The sequence below is a fragment of the Carex rostrata genome, chromosome 5 (genome assembly GCF_964058835.1).
Source record: "Carex rostrata chromosome 5, lpCarRost1.2, whole genome shotgun sequence".
Classification (NCBI taxonomy): Eukaryota; Viridiplantae; Streptophyta; class Magnoliopsida; order Poales; family Cyperaceae; genus Carex; species Carex rostrata.
In genome coordinates this window covers 12,853,645-12,878,564 of record NC_135922.1, presented here as the reverse complement: position 1 = coordinate 12,878,564, position 24,920 = coordinate 12,853,645, and the positions used below count along the sequence as shown (strand labels likewise).

Genomic DNA, 24,920 nt, shown 5'->3' with positions numbered 1-24,920 from the left:
TAAATAAAAAATTATGTTAATTATTTTATCTTTTAACTATCTATCTTTTTTTGAAATTATGTTAATTATTATTTCTTCTAACCGGTTTTGTAATCTACTACATATACGAAGCACACGATCACACTTAGACGGAGAGAAAGGAAGACACTCAGGCAAAGATAAAGGAAGATAAAAAAGAAAAAGGCAATTTTTTACAATTAATTTGTAATTATTTATGATTTGTACCAATCAAAACTAAAAATAGGTTAATTGCATATATTGTTTGGACTAAAAATAGTTTATTTTTTATTTTAATTTTAATTTGTAATATAATTAATTAGTTCATTTCAACGGGTTTAGGATATTGTCCAAATAATTTAGAATTTTTTTGAACATTCCAAAATGATTTAGAATATTTTATAAAATTCGAAAATAGTTAAGGATATTGCAAAATGGTGCAGAATAAGTTAGGAATATTCAAAATGGGCTAGAATAATTTAGAAAATTGTAAAATAATATAGAATAATTTTCAGAGGTCCGGACAATTTTTAATTACTTATATGTTGTTATTTTTTGAATTGCCAGACCAATTGAAACTAAAAATGGATAGAACTATTTGTGTGAAAATTTATATTGGAGGAGAAATCCAATACAATGATGATGGCGTATATTACAGTACTCGAGCTAAATACTCATTACCGCTAACCGCGAACCACAACTTTGATTATCTTCAGAATGAGATTTATAAATTGGTTGGGTATAATGTTAGTCAAGCAAATCTGGAAATCCAAGCCAGGTTTAATATGTCTACCGATGGGGGATGTGACCATCAGTTAATACCTATAATAAACCAACAATCGTTCGAAATGATTTTAGGAATTGTGTCCTCATTTTCACAAATATTACCGATTCTGGAGTTATATATAGAATTGGAACCGAACTATACCAATCAGATTCCTGAACCTCGATCCCGACCTAGTACCAGTCGGAATCTTGTGGATCCCGACCCAATACCAGTTAGATCATGACCTAGTATCGGTCGGCACTCTGTGGATATACCAGTGAGACCCCGACCCAGTATCGGTAGCAACTCTGTGGATCTACCAGCTAGACCCGACACAGTACCAGTCGAAACTCTGTGGATCTACCAAGCACATCCCGACCCAGTACCAGTCGGGTCCGTAGACAGGTACGTGATTATTCGCATGTCCCTGTGGATGCAATTGATTCTGACAGTTTGGAAAGTGGAGATGAGATGCTCTCAGGTGAGTCATCGGGTTCGGATGATGATATTGAACTGCCCAGCCAGTCACCTTCATAGTACCGTCAAACACATACCCGTCAAGCACAGTACCCGATAACTGGTCGGGAAAGTATGACACATCCGGTTTTCGGCCTGCGGATGTCGATTTTTTTGGTAGCTAAAAAAAAACATTCGATAATCCATTGGGTAAGGGTGTAGTTTATGAGTCGAAAACAGCTCTAAAGATAGCAATCAATGATTTCCATCTCGACAAGAATTGTGAGTGTCAGGTCCTTAGAAGCGAACCTTACGAGGTGGTGTGCAAAGATAAATTTTGTAAATTTAAGGTATGCGCGAAGCAGAACGGTCTTTTAGAATCTTGGATTATTACGAAACAAGCATATCCTCACACGTGCACAGTATCGACAACACGTATTGATCATTGTCAGCTTACAGCAGAGATGGTTGCCCTTGCGATTGATAAGACCATTAGAAGGGATGTGTGCTCTCCTATAAATCATATCCGAGATATCATTATGCAGAAATATAATAAGGTAACCCCAAGTACAACAAATTATGGAGAGGCCGTGAGCTTGCTATTGCAAATCTGTTTGGGAGTTGGGAGAACTCGTACAACTTGCTTATTCCACTATTGGAAGCCATCAAAAGAACAAATCCAGGAACAAAGTATTGTGTGATGTCGACCCCGATTGACAATGAAACTGATAGGCACTTCCACAGAGCGGCATGGGCATTTGGAGCGTGTATTGCAGCGATACCGTTTCTCAGACCAGTGATTAGTATCGATGCATGTTTCATGTCGGGACGGTACCAAGGTAGGCTGCTAATTGCATGTATGTACGATGCCAAAAACCAATTGCTTCCGTTGGCTTTTGCAATTGTGGAGAAAGAAAGCACTGACAACTGGGCATTTTTTATGAGATGGTTAAGATTGGAAGTCATTGGAGATAATCGATTCTTTTGTGTCGTATCGGATAGACATTTGGGGATTAAAGCCGTGTTCCAGGATCCACATCTCGGATGGGATGAGTCGACCAATCAATGTGTGCATCGGTATTGTTCTCAACATATTGCTGAGAACCTCTTCAAGCACGTGGGGCATAAGAGAGAGGTTTGCGATAGATTCATAGATGGAGTGAACAAATGCAAAGCTAGAAGGTTGCGGGAGATGTTACAAGACTTTGAAATTGGTTGTCCGGAGGCTATCGACTATCTTAACAAGGTGGGTAAGAGAAACCCTAATGATGAAGATGAACTTCCATGTCCAGAGAAGTTGTATCAAGCAGAGGACGGAGGTCACCGATGGGGGATAATGACAACAAATGGGTCAGAGTCACTGAACGCCATGTTCAAAATTAGTCGGCGATTACCGGTTACAGCGGTCGTGGAGGATACGTTCTATAAATTGAATAAATGGTTTTTTGAACGATGGAACAAAGCTCAAATGTCATGTCAGCATGGTCAGGTGTGGTCCGACCAGGTAACTAAGTTATTGCAAAAGCGTATCGAGAAGGGAAGGGACATGACTGTGATTCCTTATTGTACTGGTCATGGACTTTTTGAGGTCCTAGTTAAGGGTGAAAAAATTCCGACAAGGCGTAATCAGCCGAAACTTGAGTATACTCATAGGGATTTCTGGTATAGGGTTGTTGTTAAGGACAATAACAAGGTTGAATGTGAATGTCAGAAGCCTCAATTGACCGGCATACCATGTTCTCATTTCATGGCGATTGTCCGCGAAATGAGATATGATGTAAATTTGTACGTCAACCCCTTGTACCGTATATCTATAGTTGTACAAACATGGAGTGGACACTGGGAACCGAAAGGCAACCAATGTGAATGACCTATATACAATGGTCCAAAAATTATTCCTAAGTCGAGACTGATCAAAAAGGGAAGGAGACGGCACGACCGCATACCGATGGAAATGGACAGAATGCGTGGTCGGAGACTCGGACACCAGCCTCATCGTGAGACAATTGATCGGAATGCTGCAGGTATAACTGATCAATCAACTATAAATACTTGTTTTAACTAAATTCACAATTTAATACATGCTCTACACTACATGTAGAGGAGGCAGCAAGACAGGCGCAAGCAGCGGCAGAGCAACTAGCAATAACAAGTACAACTGTTTGGCGCACCCTCGGACAACATTTCAGTCTGCGTCGTAGAAATTAACTTGTGTGTTATTTTATTTGTATGCGTTGAGAACTATTTTATTTGTATGTGCTAAGAAATATTTTAATTTGCTGATTTTTAAATTGTAGACGATAAAGATGGACAGTAACAATCGAGAAAAGACCGAGGAAAATAAAAACAACTGTCAATTCACTACAAGAGATAAAAAGGAATGTCCGAGATGTGTGCAGATAAAAGAATATTTTCGAGATGAAATATCTGATGATGATTTTGTAGATAAAAAGGTCTGGCTAACACGTCGTCTGGGAGATATAAAAAAGACTGGCTAGCATTGTTATTAAGTAGGTTGTCGAATTAAGTTTAGTTTTTTTTAGAAATTATGTTGTACAAGTTGAATTATTTTGTGAAGCATTTGTATGTGATGAGAACTATTTTATTTGTATGTGCTAAGAACTAATTTATTTGTATGTGTTGAGAACTTTTTTAGTTTAGAGGAGACGGTTTCGATGAAATTGTTAAGTTACAGGAGATGGATTCGAATACCAATTAAAAGACAGAAGAAAATAAAAATAATTAAAACAAATCAACTGGTTCCAAATCTAACGGGCAGTACAACTAAAATCGATGAATTATACAGACACAGATAAAAGATAAGAAAATAGATCAAAGGCCGGGCATGTGGCCGGGATAATCTGCATACGTGAAGTGCCGTACCGCACGGCGGCGCCTATGACCCCTTCCTAGTTGTTCTTCTGGGCTTCTCTCGCCTGCATTACCATCAGATGGACGTGAATGGGATGTGGATGCCCCTGCGTCACCAGTATCGATAGACGGACGTAAATGGGATGTGGATGCCCCTGCGTCACCAATATCTATAGGTGGCCCGTCAAATAACCAACTAGTCCTCGGATGCTCATGTCGCAAAGTCTCCATAGATACTCGTCGTGCAATCTCGATTTCCTCCTGCTCCTGAAAATCCAGCAAATCTTCTATGGTGCCTGTGCCTATTCCCTGTCTCTGATAATCCTCCCAAGACGGATTGTGTCCACTCTGATCCTGATTCATCTGCAATTCATACACAGCTTTAATTCGTACAAAAATAACTGTAATTCATAAAAAAATACTTGTTCTAAACGAAAAACATACCTGTCCGAGATCAACATCCTGATGTAGGCTGTAACTCGGCCCATGCGTCTCCAAAAGGCTGTCCGGATTCCAAGCTTGTGTCCCCTGAGAATTTAGTTTGATAAGTTGTGGTTTACAAACAATTTTTTTTAAGTAAAATTACAAATTACCTGTCCGGGGTCTACGACTGGATGTGGTGGATTTACCGGAGCAAATGCTTCTGATGGGATGTACTTTCTCCATTCGGTGCCGTCGTATAACCAACCCTTAAAAGGATCTGGGCCTTCGAATCTAGGCGGTTCTGGATATGGATACACCCCAATAGGAGTAGGCTCGTCCAATGGGATCGCTTCCCAGTTTTCTGGAATCCCCGCCTCATCCATCATTTGCTGGGCACGTGGACCGAAACCTGTATCACAGCAGAGACGCCAGCCTGTTCTCATTAGTTTTTTACCAATCTTTCGCCACCCCTTGGTTAAGAACATCTTGACGCCGTGCGCCAACTCTCCAATCACAGTCAATGCATGTACACAAACAGTTTCATTTTTAGTAATTATGAGTTTTAACCAACGAGGATAGCAATTTACAGTTCGAGTGCCAAGTGGTCCACTGGAAATGTATCCACTCGGCCCATGCTCTACTCTGGGGAGCCAATTCACACGATCCATTCCTTCCACGTGCTGGCTAAACAGATAGACAGATGCCATACATCTCTTCTGGTACCACTTGCGATAACGCGGAAGGTCGTTTGGCTCAAAGGAGCGACCTTCTCTGATTACTTGCGCCTCATATGCAGTAGCCAATTGAACGTATGTCACGTGTCTTGTGGCCCAGGACTCGTTCTTCTTCGAGCCCAACATCAACCTGTTCATAATTTTATAACAACTTAACACCCAAAGGTAACTAACATAAATAAGGAAAATGACGGTGAGTCAGCCTTACTTGTGCAACTCAACATGCGTGTGCCTATTCAGTGGTTGTGGCACCGGAATCTCTTGAAACAATCCGAATTGCCTCATGCAGCGATCCGAATAGGTATGCTCAACGATCCAATAAAATATCAGTGGACCGCGATACAAGTAGTAGGGCTGATAAATTTATCAAGAATGTGAGTTATAATTTATAAATACGGTAACATATAACTAAATAAATAACTAGATTGAAACATACCCTTCCCTGCTGGGTCACTGTCGGAAGCTTGTTGTAGACCCTCCCGTACGGCTCCCAATTCACATGATCCTCCGTCAAACTCTGAAACTGGCCCCGCGGGATACGTGCACCCTGGGTCTTGAAGTGGGAGGATAACACGTATTTGTGTGGACCACACCATTTGTACGCAAAAGATGCGCATGTATCAAGCGTTGGAGCGCCCCAGGCAGGTTCCCAGTTTTTAGTTTGAGGCTCGGGCCGAAGAACTGGAAAGCGAGTCCACGACCAGTGCTGCAGAAGCATCACCGGACCATGCATAGATCCTCTATCGGGCTCGGTAGCGACACATAGATGTCGATACAGATATGCAAGAACGGCTCCACCCCAATTGTATGGTATTGGCCGGTCCAAATTCACAATTAGATCGAGATACCACGACGGTATCCCGTCTCCGCTACTATCTGGGAACAAACTGGACGACATCAGGTCCAAGATATATGCACGTACATACCTAGCAAAATTTAAGACAATCATGGAACATTGTTGATTGGCTAAAGCACAAATAAATTGATATATATATATATAGAGTTAGGCTGGGGTGCTATGGATAGCATAGTGGCCTCCCGTGCTACGGCTCAATATTCAAGTTTTCAAAATCCAAACGGTCGATCCGAACTATTCATCTTATTCTCCATATTAATATCTGCTTGGAGACCAAATTTTATAATTTTCTGAATTTTTTTACTATTTATTAAGCCACTTTGAAAATCGCTAATCCAACGGTTTTACTGTTTTGTGCAGCCACCGTTTGATCAACAATTTTGTAAAATACTTAATAAATAGTAAAAAAATTCAGAAAAATGTAAAATTTGGTCTCCAAGCAGATATTAATATGGAGAATAAGATGAACGGTTCGGATCGACTGTTTGGATTTTGAAAACTCGAATATTGAGCCGTAGCATAGAGGCCTCTATGCTATCCATAGCACCCCAGCCTAACTCATATATATATATATATATATAGTTAGTTAGTTAGTTACCACTTCAGCGTTTGATCGTTGCGATTTGTCGGTAACTTCTCAAATCGTTCACGAAACTTAGATTTCAGGAAAGTCAATTCCATGCTTCTTTCATTTCCCTTAGGCCCCCGTTTTTTCATAAGTCCACTTTGCTCATGCTCTTTAATTCCTAACAATTCGAAGAGCCGGCCATTTGCATTCCTACCGTCTGTACTCCCCGTCACTGGGACTCCCGTAATGGGCAAACCCCAGAAACAGTTCACGTCCTCCAAAGTAATTGTAATTTATCAAATAAAGAACTATAAATTTCTTCATTTTAATTATCAGTAAATTATCACAAAGAAAAGATTTATTTAAAGTAGTTCTGAAGTTAATACCTGTCATCTCTCCGAAGGAAAGATGAAAGGTGTGTGTCTCAGGACGCCACCGCTCCACGAGTCCGTGTATCAGCGCCACATCAATTTTTTTGTGAGGCATGACTGCGATCTGGTATAAACCCAATCGAATCAAGAATGGGGCGTATGCAACGTGGTACGCGGTCTGACAACGGTAGTGCTTCACATTTATAACCTCTTTCTTCTACATTACCGAAAATAAAAATTAGAAATTAAAATAAGACTATATTTCTGAACAAGTAAAAAAAAAAGAAATAACTAATTGCTTACCTCCTCAGAAGCCTAACACACTCTGTGACTGCTGTGCGGTATCCACAACAGATCACTAAAAGTACCCCGCGCCATATCTATTTCATCATTCATTTTGTCTGCCATGCTACAAAATTAATTCAAAGTTAATTCATTATTTTCGAAAATTTTAAACTAATCAAAACCGTTTTGGATGTTTATAATTATTTCTAAACCAATTTAGATTACCTAAATCATTCTAAACCGTTTCATAACCAATTTGCAGTTTTCTAAATTATTCGGATTAGAAATGGTAGAAAACAGCAAATTGGTTATGAAACGGTTTAGAATGATTTAGGTAATCTAAATTGGTTTAGAAATAATTAGAAACATCCAAAACAGTTTTGATTAGTTTAAAATTTTTGAAAATAATGAATTAACTTTGAATTAATTTTGTAGCATGGCAGACGAAATGAATGATGAAATAGATATGGCGCGGGGTACTTTTAGTGATCTGTTGTGGATACCGCACAGCAGTCACAGAGTGTGTCAGGCTTCTGAGGAGGTAAGCAATTAGTTATTTCTTTTTTTGGCTTGTTCAGAAATATAGTCTTATTTTAATTTCTAATTTTTATTTTCGGTAATGTAGAAGAAAGAGGTTATAAATGTGAAGCACTACCGTTGTCAGACCGCGTACCACGTTGCATACGCCTCATTCTTGATTCGATTGGGTTTATACTAGATCGCAGTCATGCCTCACAAAAAAATTGATGCGGCGCTGATACACGGACTCGTGGAGCGGTGGCGTCCTGAGACACACACCTTTCATCTTCCCTTCGGAGAGATGACAGGTATTAACTTCAGAACTACTTTAAATAAATCTTTTCTTTGTGATAATTTACTGATAATTAAAATGAAGAAATTTATAGTTCTTTATTTGATAAATTACAGTTACTTTGGAGGACATGAGCTGTTTGTGGGGTTTGCCCATTACGGGAGTCCCAGTGACGGGGAGTACAGACGGTAGGAATGCAAAAGGCCGGCTCTTCGAAATGTTAGGAATTAAAGAGCATGAGCAAAGTGGACTTATGAAAAAACGGGGGCCTGAGGGAAATGAAAGAAGCATGGAATTGACTTTCCTGAAATCTAAGTTTCGTGAACGATTTGAGAAGTTACCGACAAATCGCAACGATCAAACGCTGAAGTGGTAACTAACTATATATATATATATATATATATATATATATATTTATTTATTTATTTATTCGTGCTTTAGCCAATCAATAATGTTCCATGATTGTCTTAAATTTTGCTAGGTATGTACGTGCATATATCTTGGACCTGATGTCGTCCAGTTTGTTCCCAGATAGTAGCGGAGACGGGATACCGTCGTGGTATCTCGATCTAATTGTGAATTTGGACCGGCCAATACCATACAATTGGGGTGGAGCCGTTCTTGCATATCTGTATCGACATCTATGTGTCGCTACCGAGCCCGATAGAGGATCTATGCATGGTCCGGTGATGCTTCTGCAGCACTGGTCGTGGACTCGCTTTCCAGTTCTTTGGCCCGAGCCTCAAACTAAAAACTGGGAACCTGCCTGGGGCGCTCCAACGCTTGATACATGCGCATCTTTTGCGTACAAATGGTGTGGTCCACACAAATACGTGTCATCCTCCCACTTCAAGACCCAGGGTGCACGTATCCCGCGGGGCCAGTTTCAGAGTTTGACGGAGGATCATGTGAATTGGGAGCCGTACGAGAGGGTCTACAACAAGCTTCCGACAGTGACCCAGTAGGGAAGGGTATGTTTCAATCTAGTTATTTATTTAGTTATATGTTACCGTATTTATAAATTATAACTCACATTCTTGATAAATTTATCAGCCCTACTACTTGTATTGCGGTCCACTGATATTTTATTGGATCGTTGAGCATACCTATCCGGATCGCTGCATGAGGCAATTCGGATTGTTTCAAGAGATTCTGGTGCCACAACCACTGAATAGGCACACGCATGTTGAGTTGCACAAGTAAGGCTGACTCACCGTCATTTTCCTTATTTATGTTAGTTACCTTTGGGTGTTAAGTTGTTATAAAATTATGAACAGGTTGATGTTGGGCTCGAAGAAGAACGAGTCCTGGGTCACAAGACACGTGACATACGTTCAATTGGCTACTGCATATGAGGCGCAAGTAATCAGAGAAGGTCGCTCCTTTGAGCCAAACGACCTTCCGCGTTATCGCAAGTGGTACCAGAAGAGATGTATGGCATCTGTCTATCTATTTAGCCAGCACGTGGAAGGAATGGATCGTGTGAATTGGCTCCACAGAGTAGAGCATGGGCCGAGTGGATACATTTCCAGTGGACCACTTGGCACTCGAACTGTAAATTGCTATCCTCGTTGGTTAAAACTCATAATTACTAAAAATGAAACTGTTTGTGTACAAGCATTGACTGTGATTGGAGAGTTGGCGCACGGCGTCAAGATGTTCTTAACCAAGGGGTGGCAAAAGATTGGTAAAAAACTAATGAGAACAGGCTGGCGTTTCTGCTGTGATACAGGTTTCGGTCCACGTGCCCGGCAAATGATGGATGAGGCGGGAATTCCAGAAAACTGGGAAGCGATCCCATCGGACAAGCCTACTCCTATTGGGGTGTATCCATATCCAGAACCGCCTAGATTCGAAGGCCCAGATCCTTTTAAGGGTTGGTTATACGACGTCACCGAATGGAGAAAGTACATCCCATCAGAAGCATTTGCACCGGTAAATCCACCACATCCAGTCGCAGACCCCGGACAGGTAATTTGTAATTTTACTTAAAAAAAATTGTTTGTAAACCACAACTTATCAAACTAAATTCTCAGGGGACACAAGCTTGGAATCCGGACAGCCTTTTGGAGACGCATGGGCCGAGTTACAGCCTACATCAGGATGTTGATCTCGGACAGGTATGTTTTTCGTTTAGAACAAGTATTTTTTTATGAATTACAGTTATTTTTGTACGAATTAAAGCTGTGTATGAATTGCAGATGAATCAGGATCAGAGTGGACACAATCCGTCTTGGGAGGATTATCAGAGACAGGGAATAGGCACAGGCACCATAAAAGATTTGCTAGATTTTCAGGAGCAGGAGGTAATCGAGATTGCACGACGAGTATCTATGGAGACTTTGCGACGTGAGCATCCGAGGACTAGTTGGTTATTTGACGGGCCACCTATAGATATTGGTGACGCAGGGGCATCCACATCCCATTTACGTCCGTCTATCGATACTGGTGACGCAGGGGCATCCACATCCCATTCACGTCCATCTGATGGTAATGCAGACGAGAGAAGCCCGAAAGAACAACTAGGAAGGGGTCATAGGTGCCGCCGTGCGGTACGGCGCTTCAGGTATGCAGATTATCCCGACCACATGCCCGGCCTTTGATCTATTTTCTTATCTTTTATCCGTGTCTGTATAATTCATCTATTTTAGTTGTACTGCCCGTTAGATTTGGAACCAGTTGATTTGTTTTAATTATTTTTTATTTTCTTCTGTCTTTTAATTGGTATTCGAATCCGTCTCCTATAACTTAACAATTTCATCGAAATCGTCTCCTCTAAACTAAAAAAGTTCTCAACACATACAAATAAAATAGTTCTTAGCACATACAAATAAAATAGTTCTCATCACATACAAATGTTTCACAAAATAATTCAACTTGTACAACATAATTTCTAAAAACAAACTAAACTTAATTCGACAACCTACTTAATAACAATGCTAGCCAGTCTTTTTTATATCTCCCAGACGACGTGCTCGCCAGACCTTTTTATCTACAAAATCATCATCAGATATTTCATCTCGAAAATATTCTTTTATCTGCACACATCTCGGACATCCCTATGAGTATACTCAAGTCTCGGTTGGTTACGCCTGGCCGGATTTTTTTCACCCTTAACTAGGACCTCAAAAAGTCCATGACAGGTACGATAAGAAATCATAGTCATGTCCCTTCCCTTCTCGATACGCTTTTGCAATAACTTAGTTACCCGGTCGGACCACACCTGACCATGCTGACATGACATTTGAGCTTTGTTCCATCGTTCAAAAAACCATTTATTCAATTTATAGAATGTATCCTCCACGACCGCTGTAACCGGTAATCGCCGACTAATTTTGAACACGGTGTTCAGTGACTCTGACCCATTTGTTGTCATTATCCCCCATCGGTGACCTCCGTCCTCTGCTTGATACAACTTCTCTGGACATGGAAGCTCATCTTCATCATTAGGGTTTCTCTTACCCACCTTGTTAAGATAGTCGATAGCCTCTGGACAACCAATTTCAAAGTCTTGTAACATCTCCCGCAACCTTCTAGGTTTGAATTTGTTCACTCCAGCTATGAATCTATCGCTAACCTCTCTCTTACGCCCCACGTGCTTGAAGAGGTTCTCAGCAACATGTTGAGAACAATACCGATGCACACATTGATCGGTTGACTCATCCCATCCGAGATGTGGATCCTGGAACACGGCTTTAATCCCCAAATGGCTATCCGATACGACACAAAAGAATTGATTATCTCCAATGACTTCCAATCTTAACCATCTCATAAAAAATGCCCAGTTGTCAGTGCTTTCTTTCTCCACAATTGCAAAAGCCAACGGAAGCAATTGGTTTTCGGCATCGTACATGCATGCTATTAGCAGCCTACCTTGGTATCGTCCCGATATGAAACATGCATCGATACTAATCACTGGTCTGAGAAACGGTATCGCTGCAATACACGCTCCAAATGCCCATGCCGCTCTGTGGAAGTGCCTATCAGTTTCTTTGTCAATCGGGGTCGACATCACACAATACTTTGTTCCTGGATTTGTTCTTTTGATGGCTTCCAATAGTGGAATAAGCAAGTTGTACGAGTTCTCCCAACTCCCAAACAGATTTGCAATAGCAAGCTCACGGCCTCTCCATAATTTGTTGTACTTGGGGGTTACCTTATTATATTTCTGCATGACGATATCTCGGATATGATTTATAGGAGAGCACACATCCCTTCTAATGGTCTTATCAATCGCAAGGGCAACCATCTCTGCTGTAAGCTGTCAATGATCAGTACGTGTTGCCGATACTGTGCACGTGTGAGGATATGCTTGTTTCGTAATAATCCAAGATTCTGAAAGACCGTTCTGCTTCGCGTATACCTTAAATTTACAAAAATTATCTCTGCACACCATCTCGTAACGTCTAGGTTCGCTTCTAAGGACCTGGCACTCGCAATTCTTATCGAGATGAAACTCATTGATTGCTATCTTTAGAGTTGTTTTCGACTCATAAACTACACCCTTAGCCAATGGATTATCGAATGTTTTTTTTGAGCTGCCAAAAAAATCGACATCTGCAGGCCGAAAACCGGATATGTCATTGAAACTATCAACCGGATGTGTCATACTTTCCCGACCAGTTATCGGGTACTATGCTTGACGGGTATGTGTTTGACGGTACTGTGAAGGTGACTGGCTGGGCAGTTCAATATCATCATCCGAACCCGATGACTCACCTGAGAGCATCTCATCTCCACTTTCCAAATTGTGAGAATCAATTGCATCCACAGAGACATGCGAATAATCACGTATCTGTCTACGGACCCGACTGGTACTGGGTCAGGATGTGCTTGGTATATCCACAGAGTTTCGACTGGTACTGTGTCGGGGTCTAGCTGGTAGATCCACAGAGTTGCTACCGATACTGGGTCGGGGTATCACTGGTATATGCACAGAGTGCGACCAATACTAGGTCGTGATCTAACTGGTATTGGGTCGGGATCCACAAGATTCCGACTGGTACTAGGTCGGGATCGAGGTTCAGGAATCTGATTGGTATAGTTCGGTTCCAATTCTACATATAACTCCAGAATCGGTAATATTTGTGAAAATGAGGACACAATTCCTAAAATCATTTCGAACGATTGTTGGTTTATTATAGGTATTAACTGATGGTCACATCCCCCATCGGTAGACATATTAAACCTGGCTTGGATTTCCAGATTTGCTTGACTAACATTATACCCAACCAATTTATAAATCTCATTCTGAAGATAATCAAAGTTGTGGTTCGCGGTTAGCGGTAATGAGTATTTAGCTCGAGTACTGTAATATACCCCATCATCATTGTATTGGATTTCTCCTCCAATATAAATTTTCACACAAATAGTTCTATCCATTTTTAGTTTCAATTGGTCTGGCAATTCAAAAAATAACAACATATAAGTAATTAAAAATTGTCCGGACCTATGAAAATTATTCTATATTATTTTACAATTTCCTAAATTATTCTAGCCTATTTTGAATATTCCTAACTTATTCTGCACCATTTTGCAATGTCCTTAACTATTTTTGAATTTTATAAAATATTCTAAACCATTTTGGAATGTTCGAAAAAATTCTAAATTATTTGGACAATATCCTGAACCAGTTGAAATGAACTAATTAATTATATTACAAATTAAAATTAAAATAAAAAATAAACTATTTTTAGTCCAAACAATATATGCAATTAACCTATTTTTAGTTTTGATTGGTACAAATCATAAATAATTACAAATTAATTGTAAAAAATTACCTGTTTCTTTTTTTATCTTCCTTTATCTTTGCCTGAGTGTCTTCCTTTCTCTCCGTCTAAGTGTGATCGTGTGCTTCGTATCTGTAGTAGATTACAAAACCGGTTAGAAGAAATAATAATTTACATAATTTCAAAAAAAGATAGATAGTTAAAAGATAAAATAATTAACATAATTTTTTATTTATTGATAGAGCAAGTAATATTTGTTTACTGATTTATTTTTGTATGGATGATTGTAATTGATTGATCAGTTCCAAACAAATAAATTCTAAACATTCCAAACAAATAAATTCTAAACAATCTAAACAATATTCCAAATAACTCTAAACAATATTTCAAAAAATTCTAAACAATTATATTTCAAAAATTTATAAAAATTTCGACATAATTTGCATACAAAGAACTGGAGGAGAAATCTTTATTATATTTCAAAAATCGATAGTTAAAAAAATAATAACTTAATTACTAATTATAAAAAAAAAACTTACTTTCTTCCTGTTATTTTTCTTGACTCTAATTCTTCAGAGTAAATTATGAGATCTATCTGCGGGTTATATAACCGAGTGGGGAGAGATTTGCGCTATTCCATTAACCGGGTGTAGAGTGAATTTCCGGGCACTGTTAATCGAACACAAAACCGGTTAATCAATAACAGTGCATATATTACATTTCCGGTGCACAAATAACCGGTTTCATATTTTTCCGGTTAGCCCCTAACCGAATTTTTTTAATTTTTTCGGGCACCCATTCACCAGAAAGATTACTGTTTTCCGGTTATTAGAAGACCGGGTTGGATACTTTTGAAAATAAATTATAAAATTGGTTAAAATCCGTAATTTATTATTAATTTTGGATATTTATAAAAAATTCGGTCTATTCAAACTCAAATTTATATTCCTAACTTCTCCAATTGTGATTTAAATCAAATAATAATGATTGAATACAATTTCATAGTAATAATAACTGCTAAATTTATATCACAAATCACAGTGACAGTTCATACAAAATACCATCCGAATCAGAAAATAGTTTTTGTTATGACCAATATTTTGATTTTGATTTTTTATCTTTCATTTTGGTAAACTAATTAATTCTACAATTTATAAAATAATTAAAGTCAGAATTTTAATTTGATCAAATTCAGATTACGAGTTTTTGCCTTAGATTGTTGGAAAAATATGAACTAACCAACTAATATTAAATCTGAATTTTGATCAATAAAATAAATAACAATTATATTAAAAAAATATAATCAAGAATATAATTAAAACTTTATTACCCGGAGGTGTAAAATGCAGACCTAAGGCAACTTCTCATCCTAAGCGCATGAATAATCGGTTAAGATTGTCCCAAGTTACGCCGGTATTCCTCTGCATGCGGGCGCAACCGTGGTAGAGGTTGATGTAGCTTCTTTCAACAATGATAGCAGAATAATATATTTTCTATAAAGAAAATATTTATTTGTGGGAGAATAAAAATTGAATTTATGAAACATGGAGCTAACAGGAAGAAGAGAGTATATTCATTATTAGATGATTTGTGGGAGAATAGAAATTGAATTTATGAAATTTGTGCATTCATGACTATTAAAAAGTGATATTCAATTATATTACCGTTTGAATGTTTTAAAGAAAATAGACGTTGAGATTGATGAATAAAACTCAAATGGACAAATAATTTAATTGCTTGTGCATATTTCAATTGAGTAATTCTTCAATTGATTAAAATAAATAGTAACCGAAGAATGGTAACATAAAGGTCATGCATAGCTCAAATACCACATATATTTGATTCGATCTTTTGTGGCAATGTAATAGAGAGCTTTCGTATGAAAATTGGATCATACAACTAATTCACAAATAGCTCCATAATTCATAAAGTTAAAAAACCATTAATATTAAAATAATAGTGAGTCTATGGTACTATGCATATCACGGGTTGGCACCGACGGGGGCACCGTGCTATGGCTCTATATTCGAGTTTTCAAATCCTAATGGTCGATCCGAACCGTTCATCTTGTTCTCCATATTAATATGTGTTTGGAGACCAAATTTTATATTTTTTTAAATTTTTTTACTATTTTTTTAGATTTATTGAAAATCACTTGATCTGAAAATTCTGGACCATCCAAAAACAGTGATTTTCAATAAATCTAAAAAAATAGTAAAAAAATTTAAAAAAATGTAAAATTTGGTCTCCAAACACACATTAATATGGAGAACAAGATGAACGGTTCGGATAGACCGTTAGGATTTGGAAACTCGAATATAGAGCCGTTGCATGGTGCCAAATCGTAATATGCATAGTACCATAGACTCACTCTTAAAATAAATATTATTTAAATTTTGAGTTTTAAAATAAATTTCTAACAAATTGTAGATTTCTAATTTGAGTCGATGCTCCCCAATTTTCTGTAATTTAGGTTTTATTTCTTTTATTTGTGCATTGTGAGTGCTTTTGGTGAATACTCTTCTATTGATGCATTTTTCATTCTTGTCAAAATTTAATGGTTCTGTAAAAAAATAAAATCCATGATCATTATGAGTAAACTATATTAGATAATTTGATAATTTCCCAAGTTTGTGAAAGTTATGAATTTGGGCCAATTTCTCTCTATGACTGACTGGTGCATCATTGTATTAGTTGTCATGACCTTAGAAATCCGTCGGCGATTTGGTGGTATATCATTGTTCATGTTTCATGTTCTACATTTGAGATTACTTATGGTTAGTTTGTTGTTTTCTTGCATTTCAACACAGATCATTTATGTGAGGTGTTCGACAAACTTCCTCATTGAAGGGTGAAAGATGGATGGTAGAGATCTTGTCGTCGACATAATAAGTGATTTGCCCGACCCACTTATAAAACAAATACTCTTCTTACTAACAACTGAAGAGGTTGTGCGCACGTGCATATTGTCCAAAAGATGGATAGATCTTTGGACTTCTATGGCTACTCTACACTTTGACTACCATAGATCTGGGTTTGATTCCGAGGTAATGTTTTTGCAGTTCGTTCACGGTGTACTAAACCGTAGAGGTTTCTCACCACTTGATAATTTTAAACTGACATATATGGTGGTCTAGATCTCAATGGAATCGTGGTGTTGTTGAAGAATGCATTAATCATGCAATTGCTTGCATGCCTCGGGTAATCATATTTACATGGATACAGATTTAATCTCGAAAAATCCAGTCCCAAGAATATTTACATAGTGGTAAACATAAAGGTGAGAGAAAAACAGTCTACAACACTACTCACTACTAACAGTTGACTAAAATTAAATTAACGAAAGAATGCATGCGACTTTTGCATTTTTTTTTTAATTTTTTGATTTGACTAAAGTTAAAGTAACTTTTATCTCTTTATAAATTGGAGATCAAGAAGCAAAACAATATCAATTCTCAGGGGCGGATCCAGGATTTTCATAAGGGGGGCAAAAAAATATCGAATCGGGTTTAAATAACTTATCGGATTTAAACCCATTAACTAATTGGGTACTCGATAAAAAAACAATGTTTTGACTTATATTTTCCAATACACTGACTTATAGTTTCTGATCATTACTTATAATTAATATTACCAATCATAATTCAAACATTTTATTTTGATTTTAACACTAAATTTAACCTGAATTACAAATCAAACATCTAGAGGGCAAAAATTTTTCCAGGAAGGAGCAATGTCGATCAGTACCAATAAATCACCACTAAAACTCAAAATCCAGGAGAGGGGGGGGGGGGGGGGGGCTGCCCCCCTGTCAATTCCACATGTTGCACACTACTAACAGCTAGATATTCTTTTGCTACTAATTCAGGTGCTCAAGTGCTTAGCTCATATTTTTTCTCTCTATAATTTAATTACACATTAAATATAGTACATTTTTTCTTATTATAGATAGTTAATGTTAGATTTTAGTTAATTTTTTTTCGTTCTATATTATTTTCTTATTATAAATTTAATGTTAGAATAGTACATATTTTTTGTTAATTAAATTTTAGTATACAAACCTAAGTTAATTACTAATTTTGTTCTCCATTATTTTATTCGACACTATGATCATAGACATAATAAAAATTTATAATATCTTGTTACTTAATTTAGATATGGCTGATAGAGGCAAATCGATATGTAGAGTAGAAGATGTTGGTTGGGAACACTTTGAAGCAATTGATGCTAATAAAAAAAAAAGGTAAAATGTAAATGGTGTCATAAAATCATTTCAGGTGAAATTTCTAGAGGAAAAGAACATTTGGATGGGATAAAGGGTAATGTTATGGTATGTTCTCAAGTTCCAAAAGAAATTCGAGTTCAATTTAATCAACATATTCAAGGAAAAAAAAGCTAGAAAAATAAAAAAACAAGGGCACGAGAAGACTTAATAATATATGCGTTGACAAGAGTCCCAGAAAATTTATCAGATGAGGATGTCTCGGATCTCGAACTTCATAGGGCTCTAAGAGAAAGTAGAGAGTCCCAAAGGGTTGAACAATTTCAACATAGGGGGAGCGAAGGCTCTTCTAGAGCAGAGTTAGGGTGCTCTGCTTCTATGTGTGCGCCTGAAGGGTTTGGTCATAATAAGAGACTGTTGAACGTAGGGATCGGGCCATCTGATAGGAAACCTAGAGTCGATAATTATTTATACTAAAAAAAAACAAGCCGACAATCCAAAATTTCTAATGTTGTGCTAAGGGGCATAAAAGATGCAAAACAATATTTAGGTCGAGCGTGGACAAAGTTCTTTGTTCATGATGGTATCCCTGCACATGTTGCAAATAATGCCTACTTTAAAAAGGCCATTGAAGCAACACACGAATGTGGAACTGGTGTCCATGCACCAAATTCATATGAGATTTATAATAAATATCTACTAATGGAGGTTGAGAAAATTGAAAACCACATAAAAAACTTTCATAGCCACTGGGATGATTTTGGTTGTACCATAATGTGTGATGGATGGACCACTAATAATAAAAGAAATATTATTAATTTTTTTGTTTATTGTACCGAACGGTATTTTTGAAATATGTTGATGCGACGAATAATTACAAAAGTGCAATTTTTTGTTAGTTGTTAATTATCCAACTTGATTAATTCTGATCAACTACTGAATATTGCAGAGTTATTGTTAGTTGCTTTCATGGTGTGTCTAAGAAGCAACAATTCCGGATTATCTTGGTTGCGGTTCCATCTTGCACAATGAATGGAATATACTTAAGGATAAATAACTCTATTTCAATTTGATTTATTTTAATTAATTTATAACTATCCGAATTATTCTAAAATTTATCCCAACAAAAATTTGTGCTAGGTAAAGACATCAAATCCCTCCAAATAGAATAACCAACCAAAAATTTACACTTTTGTAATTATTCGTCGCATCAACAGATTTCAAAAATACCTTTCGGCACAATAAACCAAAAAATTAATAATATTTCTTTTATTATTAGTGGTCCATCCATCACACATTATGGTACAACTAAAATCATCATAGTGGCTATGAAAGTTTTTTATGTGGTTTTCAATTTCCTCAACCTCCATTGATAAATATTTATTATAACTCTCATATGAATTTGGCGCACAGACACTAGTTCCACATTACTGTGTTGCTTCAATAGCCTTTTTAGAGTAGGCACTCTCTACAACATGTGCAGGGATATCATCATGAACAAAGAACTTTGTTCACGCTCGACCTAAATATTGTTTTGCATCTTTTATACCCCTTAGCACAACATTAGAAATTTTGGATTGTCAACTTGTTTGTTTTGAGTATAAATAATTATCGACTCTAGGTTGCCTATCAGATGTCCCGATCCCTACGTTCAACAGTCTCTTATTACGACCAAACCCTTCAGGCACACGCATAGAAGCAGAGCGCCCTAACTCCGCTCTAGAAGAGCATTCGCTCCTCCTATGTTGAAATTGTTCAACCCTTTGGGACTCTCTACTTTCTCTTAGAGCCCTATAAAGTTCGGGATCTGAGACATCCTCATTCGATAAATTTTCTGGGACTCTTGTCAACTCATCTGCTATTAATTCTTCTCGTGCCCTTGTTTTTTGTTTTTCTTGCTTTTTTCCTCGAATATGTTGATTAAATTGAACTCGAATTCTTTTGAAAGTTGAGAACATACCATAACATTACCCTTTATCCCACCCAAATATTTTTTTCCTCTAGAAATTCCATCGGAAATGATTCTATGACACCATTTACATTTTACCTTTTTTTTTATTAGCTTCAACTGCTTCAAAGTGTTTCTAACCAACATCTTCTACTCTACATGTCGATTTGCCTCTATCAGCCATATTTAAATTAAGTAATAAGATATTATAAATTAATTATTTTGTCTATGATCATAGTGTCGAATAAAATAATGGAGAACAAAATTAGTAATTAACTTAGGTTTGTATACTAAAATTTAACTAGCAAAAAAATATGTACTATCCTAACATTAAATTTATACTAAGAAAATAACATAAAACGAAAAAAAATTTAACTAAAATCTAAAATTAACTATCTATAATAAGAAAAAATGTACTATATTTATTGTGTAATTAAATTATAGAGACAAAATATGAGCTAAGTACTTGAGCATCTAAATTAGTAGCGAAAGAATATCTAGCTATTAGTAGTGTACAACGGGTGGAATTGATATTGTTTTGCTTCTTGGTCTCCAATTTATAAAGAGATAAAAGTTACTTTAACTTTAGTCAAATAAAAAAAAAAGAGCAAGAAGTCACATGCATTCTTTTGTTAATTTAACTTTAGTGAACTGTTAGTAGTGAATAGTGCTGTAGTCTATAGAGTCACATGCATTATTTATTACCTTTTTGCAGGAGTAAAATCAAAAGTGCACTGCTAGCGCACGAAAAAACAAAAGCCCTCTACTAGCGCACTACTAATTGTCTTAGATTTAAGAAACATTTCCAATTCCTCTTTATTTTAGAGTAAAATAAAAAAATAGTAAAATGAGGAGGGCCAACTGTAATTCTTCTTTTTATTCCCCTTCCCATTTCCTTCTCTTCCGCAGACTCATTTCTTTCTAATATTTCGATCGAAATTCGAATGGGACTCATTTCCTTCTCCTCAGCCGATCTCCTCAGGTAATTGAAGTTTGAACTTCTCCAACAATTGTTTGATCGACTGTTTTCTTTAGCCAATCTCCTCAGTCGATCTCCTTCTTTTCTTCTACCGATTGTTTACTCGACCTAGGATAGCACAACCGCCGGCTAAGACTCGGTCCAGGTTAGTGAGCACAGCCGCTGGAATTGATCTTCTTTTCTTCTGTCATTTTTGCTTTGACTCGGCTCAACTCGGTGTAACCCGGCTTGACTCGATGTAACTCAACTTGACTCGGCCAGAAAATCAGAAAATTCGGCCGAGTAAAACACCGTTCATCCGAGTTTTGCTGAAAAACTTGCATAGGCGCGACACTCAAATAAAACTCGGCCCGGTCCTGTCCGATACCGAGTTGACTCAGAATCGGCCGATTTTTCAAACCATGAATAAGACTGTCACATTCCCAAATGTCCAGACTTTCGAGAAATGTAAAACACTTCCAGAACCATAAGGATATATGTAACACTGCCGAAATATACAATCTTCGACATTTTGTTAGAGTTATACTCACCTCTCCCTCCTCTACACCTACTAATACAATATGTTGTATTTTGTTAAAGATAAATAATTGAGAGACTCCCAAGGCTGAAAAGATAGAGATTCATTTTCATCACGGCCCTCAAATGAGAGTTTATGCAATGTAGTTAATCTTGTAGCTAGATACGACAAGATTTTGTTTTCTTTAATAGACATGGTCATAAGGGAAGGTACAATTGGCATTGCAATCAGCTTAGGGCAGTTGATGACTTGTAGTGTTTTTAGCTCGGGAAAAATCAGTGCTGACTTGTTGCCAACTTCACCTTCACACCAGCTGCATAACTCTGGCATTTATGTCAATACCATGTTTTTTAATGATGGAAAAGCTACTCGGGCATTTCGGAACTAGTGGATTCACTATTGTAAAGATGCCTCAAGTTATTTAAATATTCTAATTTGAAAATTTCAAGAAAAGGTAGCTTTTCTATTGGTAGTATTTCCGTGTGCACTGTCTACAAACAAGAATATGCAACTCAATTAGATTTTCTAACATCTGGTACTCTGCCATCCAGCTGATAGGAAACTTGTCACCACTATAGTTTGGGATTCTTAGAACCTTTAACTTGTTGCAAGGTTTAAGAGCATCTAACACTTCAAAAGGATCACAGTGTATTTTGTATGGTCCCCAACATAATGCCAGATCATCCAGATTTTGTTTAGCTATCAAATTTGCTTACCTTGCATCTACAACATGCTTAATTTTGCTTAGGTTATATAGATGCAATTTACCATGGAGATTATTCAAGTTTTTCAGCCCCCTAATACCATTATTGACATCAGTGCCTACAACGTAAGTTGTCAGTATTTGCAAGCATTTTAGTTCTCCTAAACCTTTGGGCATGCTTCTTAATTGATAATGTAAATTATTAATATAAAATGCCGAAGGCTACTCATATATCACATACCTTCTGGTAAATTTTCAAGAAACACACACCCCATGAGGTTTAAGGTTTGCAAGAGATAGAGAGTGCTTAATTATCGCTTCAGGCAATGATGTAATTTCAAAGTTTGAAAGATCCAAATATCTCAGGTGTTTCAAATTGTGGGGCGTTAAGTTAGTTTTCTCAATAAATCGGTCTACACTCAATTCTAATATACGCAGTGAGTTTGATTTTAGAATTCCAATATTTTTTACATAACGAGAATCAAAATGATCATAGGATGAAATAAGGCTCCGGATAGAAGGGAAGCAATCAACGACTTTGTTAATATCTACGCAAGTAGTCCTTACTAAAATATGATGGACATTGACCATTGGTTGGTTATGTTGTGCTGGTAATTTTGATCTAGATTGACATCTGTCACCCATGATGGATTGAGCAAGGTTGTGCATCATATCGTGCATTTTGCACGTGGTTTTAGAACAATGCCCGTCTCCCCATCGATCCTTAATATATTTATAAATGGGCATGGTACCAACTTGCCTAACTTCTTGAAAAAATGACCTCCACGCCAACTCATTTCGTTGCCTTTCATTTCAAGGTTACTCGACCCATCAGATGGAATAAATCCATTTGCCATCCAAAATTGGATCAGCATCTCCTTTTCATCTCATAATCCTTGGGGTATACTGCACAGAAAGTGAAACACACTTTCATATATGAAGGCAAGTGGTCATAGCTTAGCCTCAATAATGGCAAAACATAATATTTAGCATGCCTTTGTTCCCAAATATTGCTTTCTTCGAGTACAACCAACCACTCTCGCACCTCATAACTCATTAAGCTACCTAGTGTATTAATGGCTAGTGGCAATCCCTGACAATTTTGAATCATTTTTCTACCAATGTCAGCCAACTCCTGGCATTCCTTTACCCCCTTGTTAAATGCCCTTTCGTGAAACAGGCTCCATGAATCCTCCTCACCTAAGTATCCCAAATTATAACTTTCTATTGTACCCATTATAGTAGCCACTTTGTCGCTCCTTGTGGTAACTATAATGGCACTCCCAGAATCACCACCGTTTAACAAAGTTCTCAGCCGCTTCCAATTATCGGCATTCTCATTCCAAACATCAACTAGCACAAGAACATATCGTTTTCCTTTTAAAACATTGCGTAAACGCCTCAGAAGCAGCTCCATGTTTTAAATAGAAACATTAGGGTTTGCATCGTGAATTTTTAGGTTAGGTTAAAATTTAACAAATATTATGTAGGAATTCCTCAAAAATGGACAGTTGAATTTAAATTATTTAAAATGTTATTCATGCAGCATGGCAGAAAATTTTAGCAATCTGTTATGGATGCCGCATGCACAGGTTCTCATTATTCTCTAATATTGTAAGTTACTCAGTGAATCATGTAATATCCAAATTTCACATAATTTTTTGTAAAGAGATATAAATGTTTGAATTACGATATATTTTTTAACCAAATTGTATAACAATGACAGACTTATAACGGGGTGGATGTTCAACATCACCAGGCTGTGATTCCATACCACGAGTTTTGCGAACCAATCTTGCATAGGCTTGGTTTGTATCAGGTTGCTAGAATGCGAGAAATAAATATTGATAAATGGCTCCTCGTTGACCTCATTGAGCGGTGGAGACTAGAGACGCATACTTTCCATCTTCTAATGAGAGAGATGATAGTTACACTACAAAATGTTTCATGTCTATGGGAATTGCCAATAAAGGGGGCTCTGGTGACTGGTTTTGCAGACCTAAAAGCGTCTGAACTAGTGGAGCAGCTTCTTGGAGTTGGGTTTGCAGATCTGCTTCTTAAAAAGAAGAAGAGATCGGTGTAGAACGAGGAACCTATTTTTCACATGACTTCTGGATATTCCATAGATCTAAAGCAACTGCGCAATTAATTTGCTGTCATGCCAAATAAACAGTCGGGTGAGCCTACAGAGGAGCAGGTACAGCAGTACACTCGGGCTTACATACTCGACTTGTTTGGGACTATGATTTTTGCTGATTCTTCGGGAGATTCTGTTCCAGCCATGTATTGCAATTTCTTGACGATCTTGAGTCACCGACTCAACACAACTAAGGTGGTGTTGTTCTAGCACTACTCTATAGGAACTTGTGTAATGCCGTTGAGCGTAGGACAAAATCTGTGTGGGGACCAACTCTTATTCTACAACATTGGTGTTGGACCAGATTACCGACTGGGCATCCTCATCTCCTAAACCAAGAGAGACTTGTAAAATATGTCTTTCATGAGTGCAACGACTGGCAGTCTTCAACTATCTTTGAATATCACATTCAACGATTCTGATCCATTAGTAGTCATAATTCCCTAACGAGTGCCGCCTTCTATGCATTGATACACCTTCCATGGCTTAGGGATCTCATTATGGTTGGAATCTTGGTATTTATCGATATTTTCTAAGTCTGAACTGC

At 37.4% G+C, this 24,920-nt stretch overlaps 2 protein-coding genes across 2 annotated transcripts; one reads left to right on the top strand and one right to left on the bottom strand.

The window, feature by feature from the left end:
* Positions 1-2,078: 2,078 nt before the first annotated feature.
* On the top strand, positions 2,079-3,089 carry LOC144553863 (uncharacterized). The gene is made up of 2 exons (XM_078302057.1): positions 2,079-2,538; positions 2,683-3,089. Exons 1-2 carry the CDS (start codon positions 2,079-2,081, stop codon positions 3,087-3,089), a joined length of 867 nt encoding a protein of 288 aa, XP_078158183.1.
* A 20,015-nt stretch (positions 3,090-23,104) lies between these two features.
* On the bottom strand, positions 23,105-23,653 carry LOC144553862 (putative disease resistance protein RGA3). The gene has a single exon (XM_078302055.1). It carries the CDS (start codon positions 23,651-23,653, stop codon positions 23,105-23,107), a length of 549 nt encoding a protein of 182 aa, XP_078158181.1.
* Positions 23,654-24,920: the final 1,267 nt, after the last annotated feature.

Excerpts from the sequence above, each read along its gene's own strand:
- LOC144553862 (XM_078302055.1), bottom strand. The coding sequence starts at position 23,653 with ATGGAGCTGCTTCTGAGGCGTTTACGCAATGTTTTAAAAGGAAAACGA.
- LOC144553863 (XM_078302057.1), top strand. The coding sequence starts at position 2,079 with ATGTACGATGCCAAAAACCAATTGCTTCCGTTGGCTTTTGCAATTGTG. Across the intron at positions 2,539-2,682 it reads GTATCAAGCAGAGGACGGAG|CTCAAATGTCATGTCAGCAT; the intron begins GTCACCGATGGG and ends GATGGAACAAAG.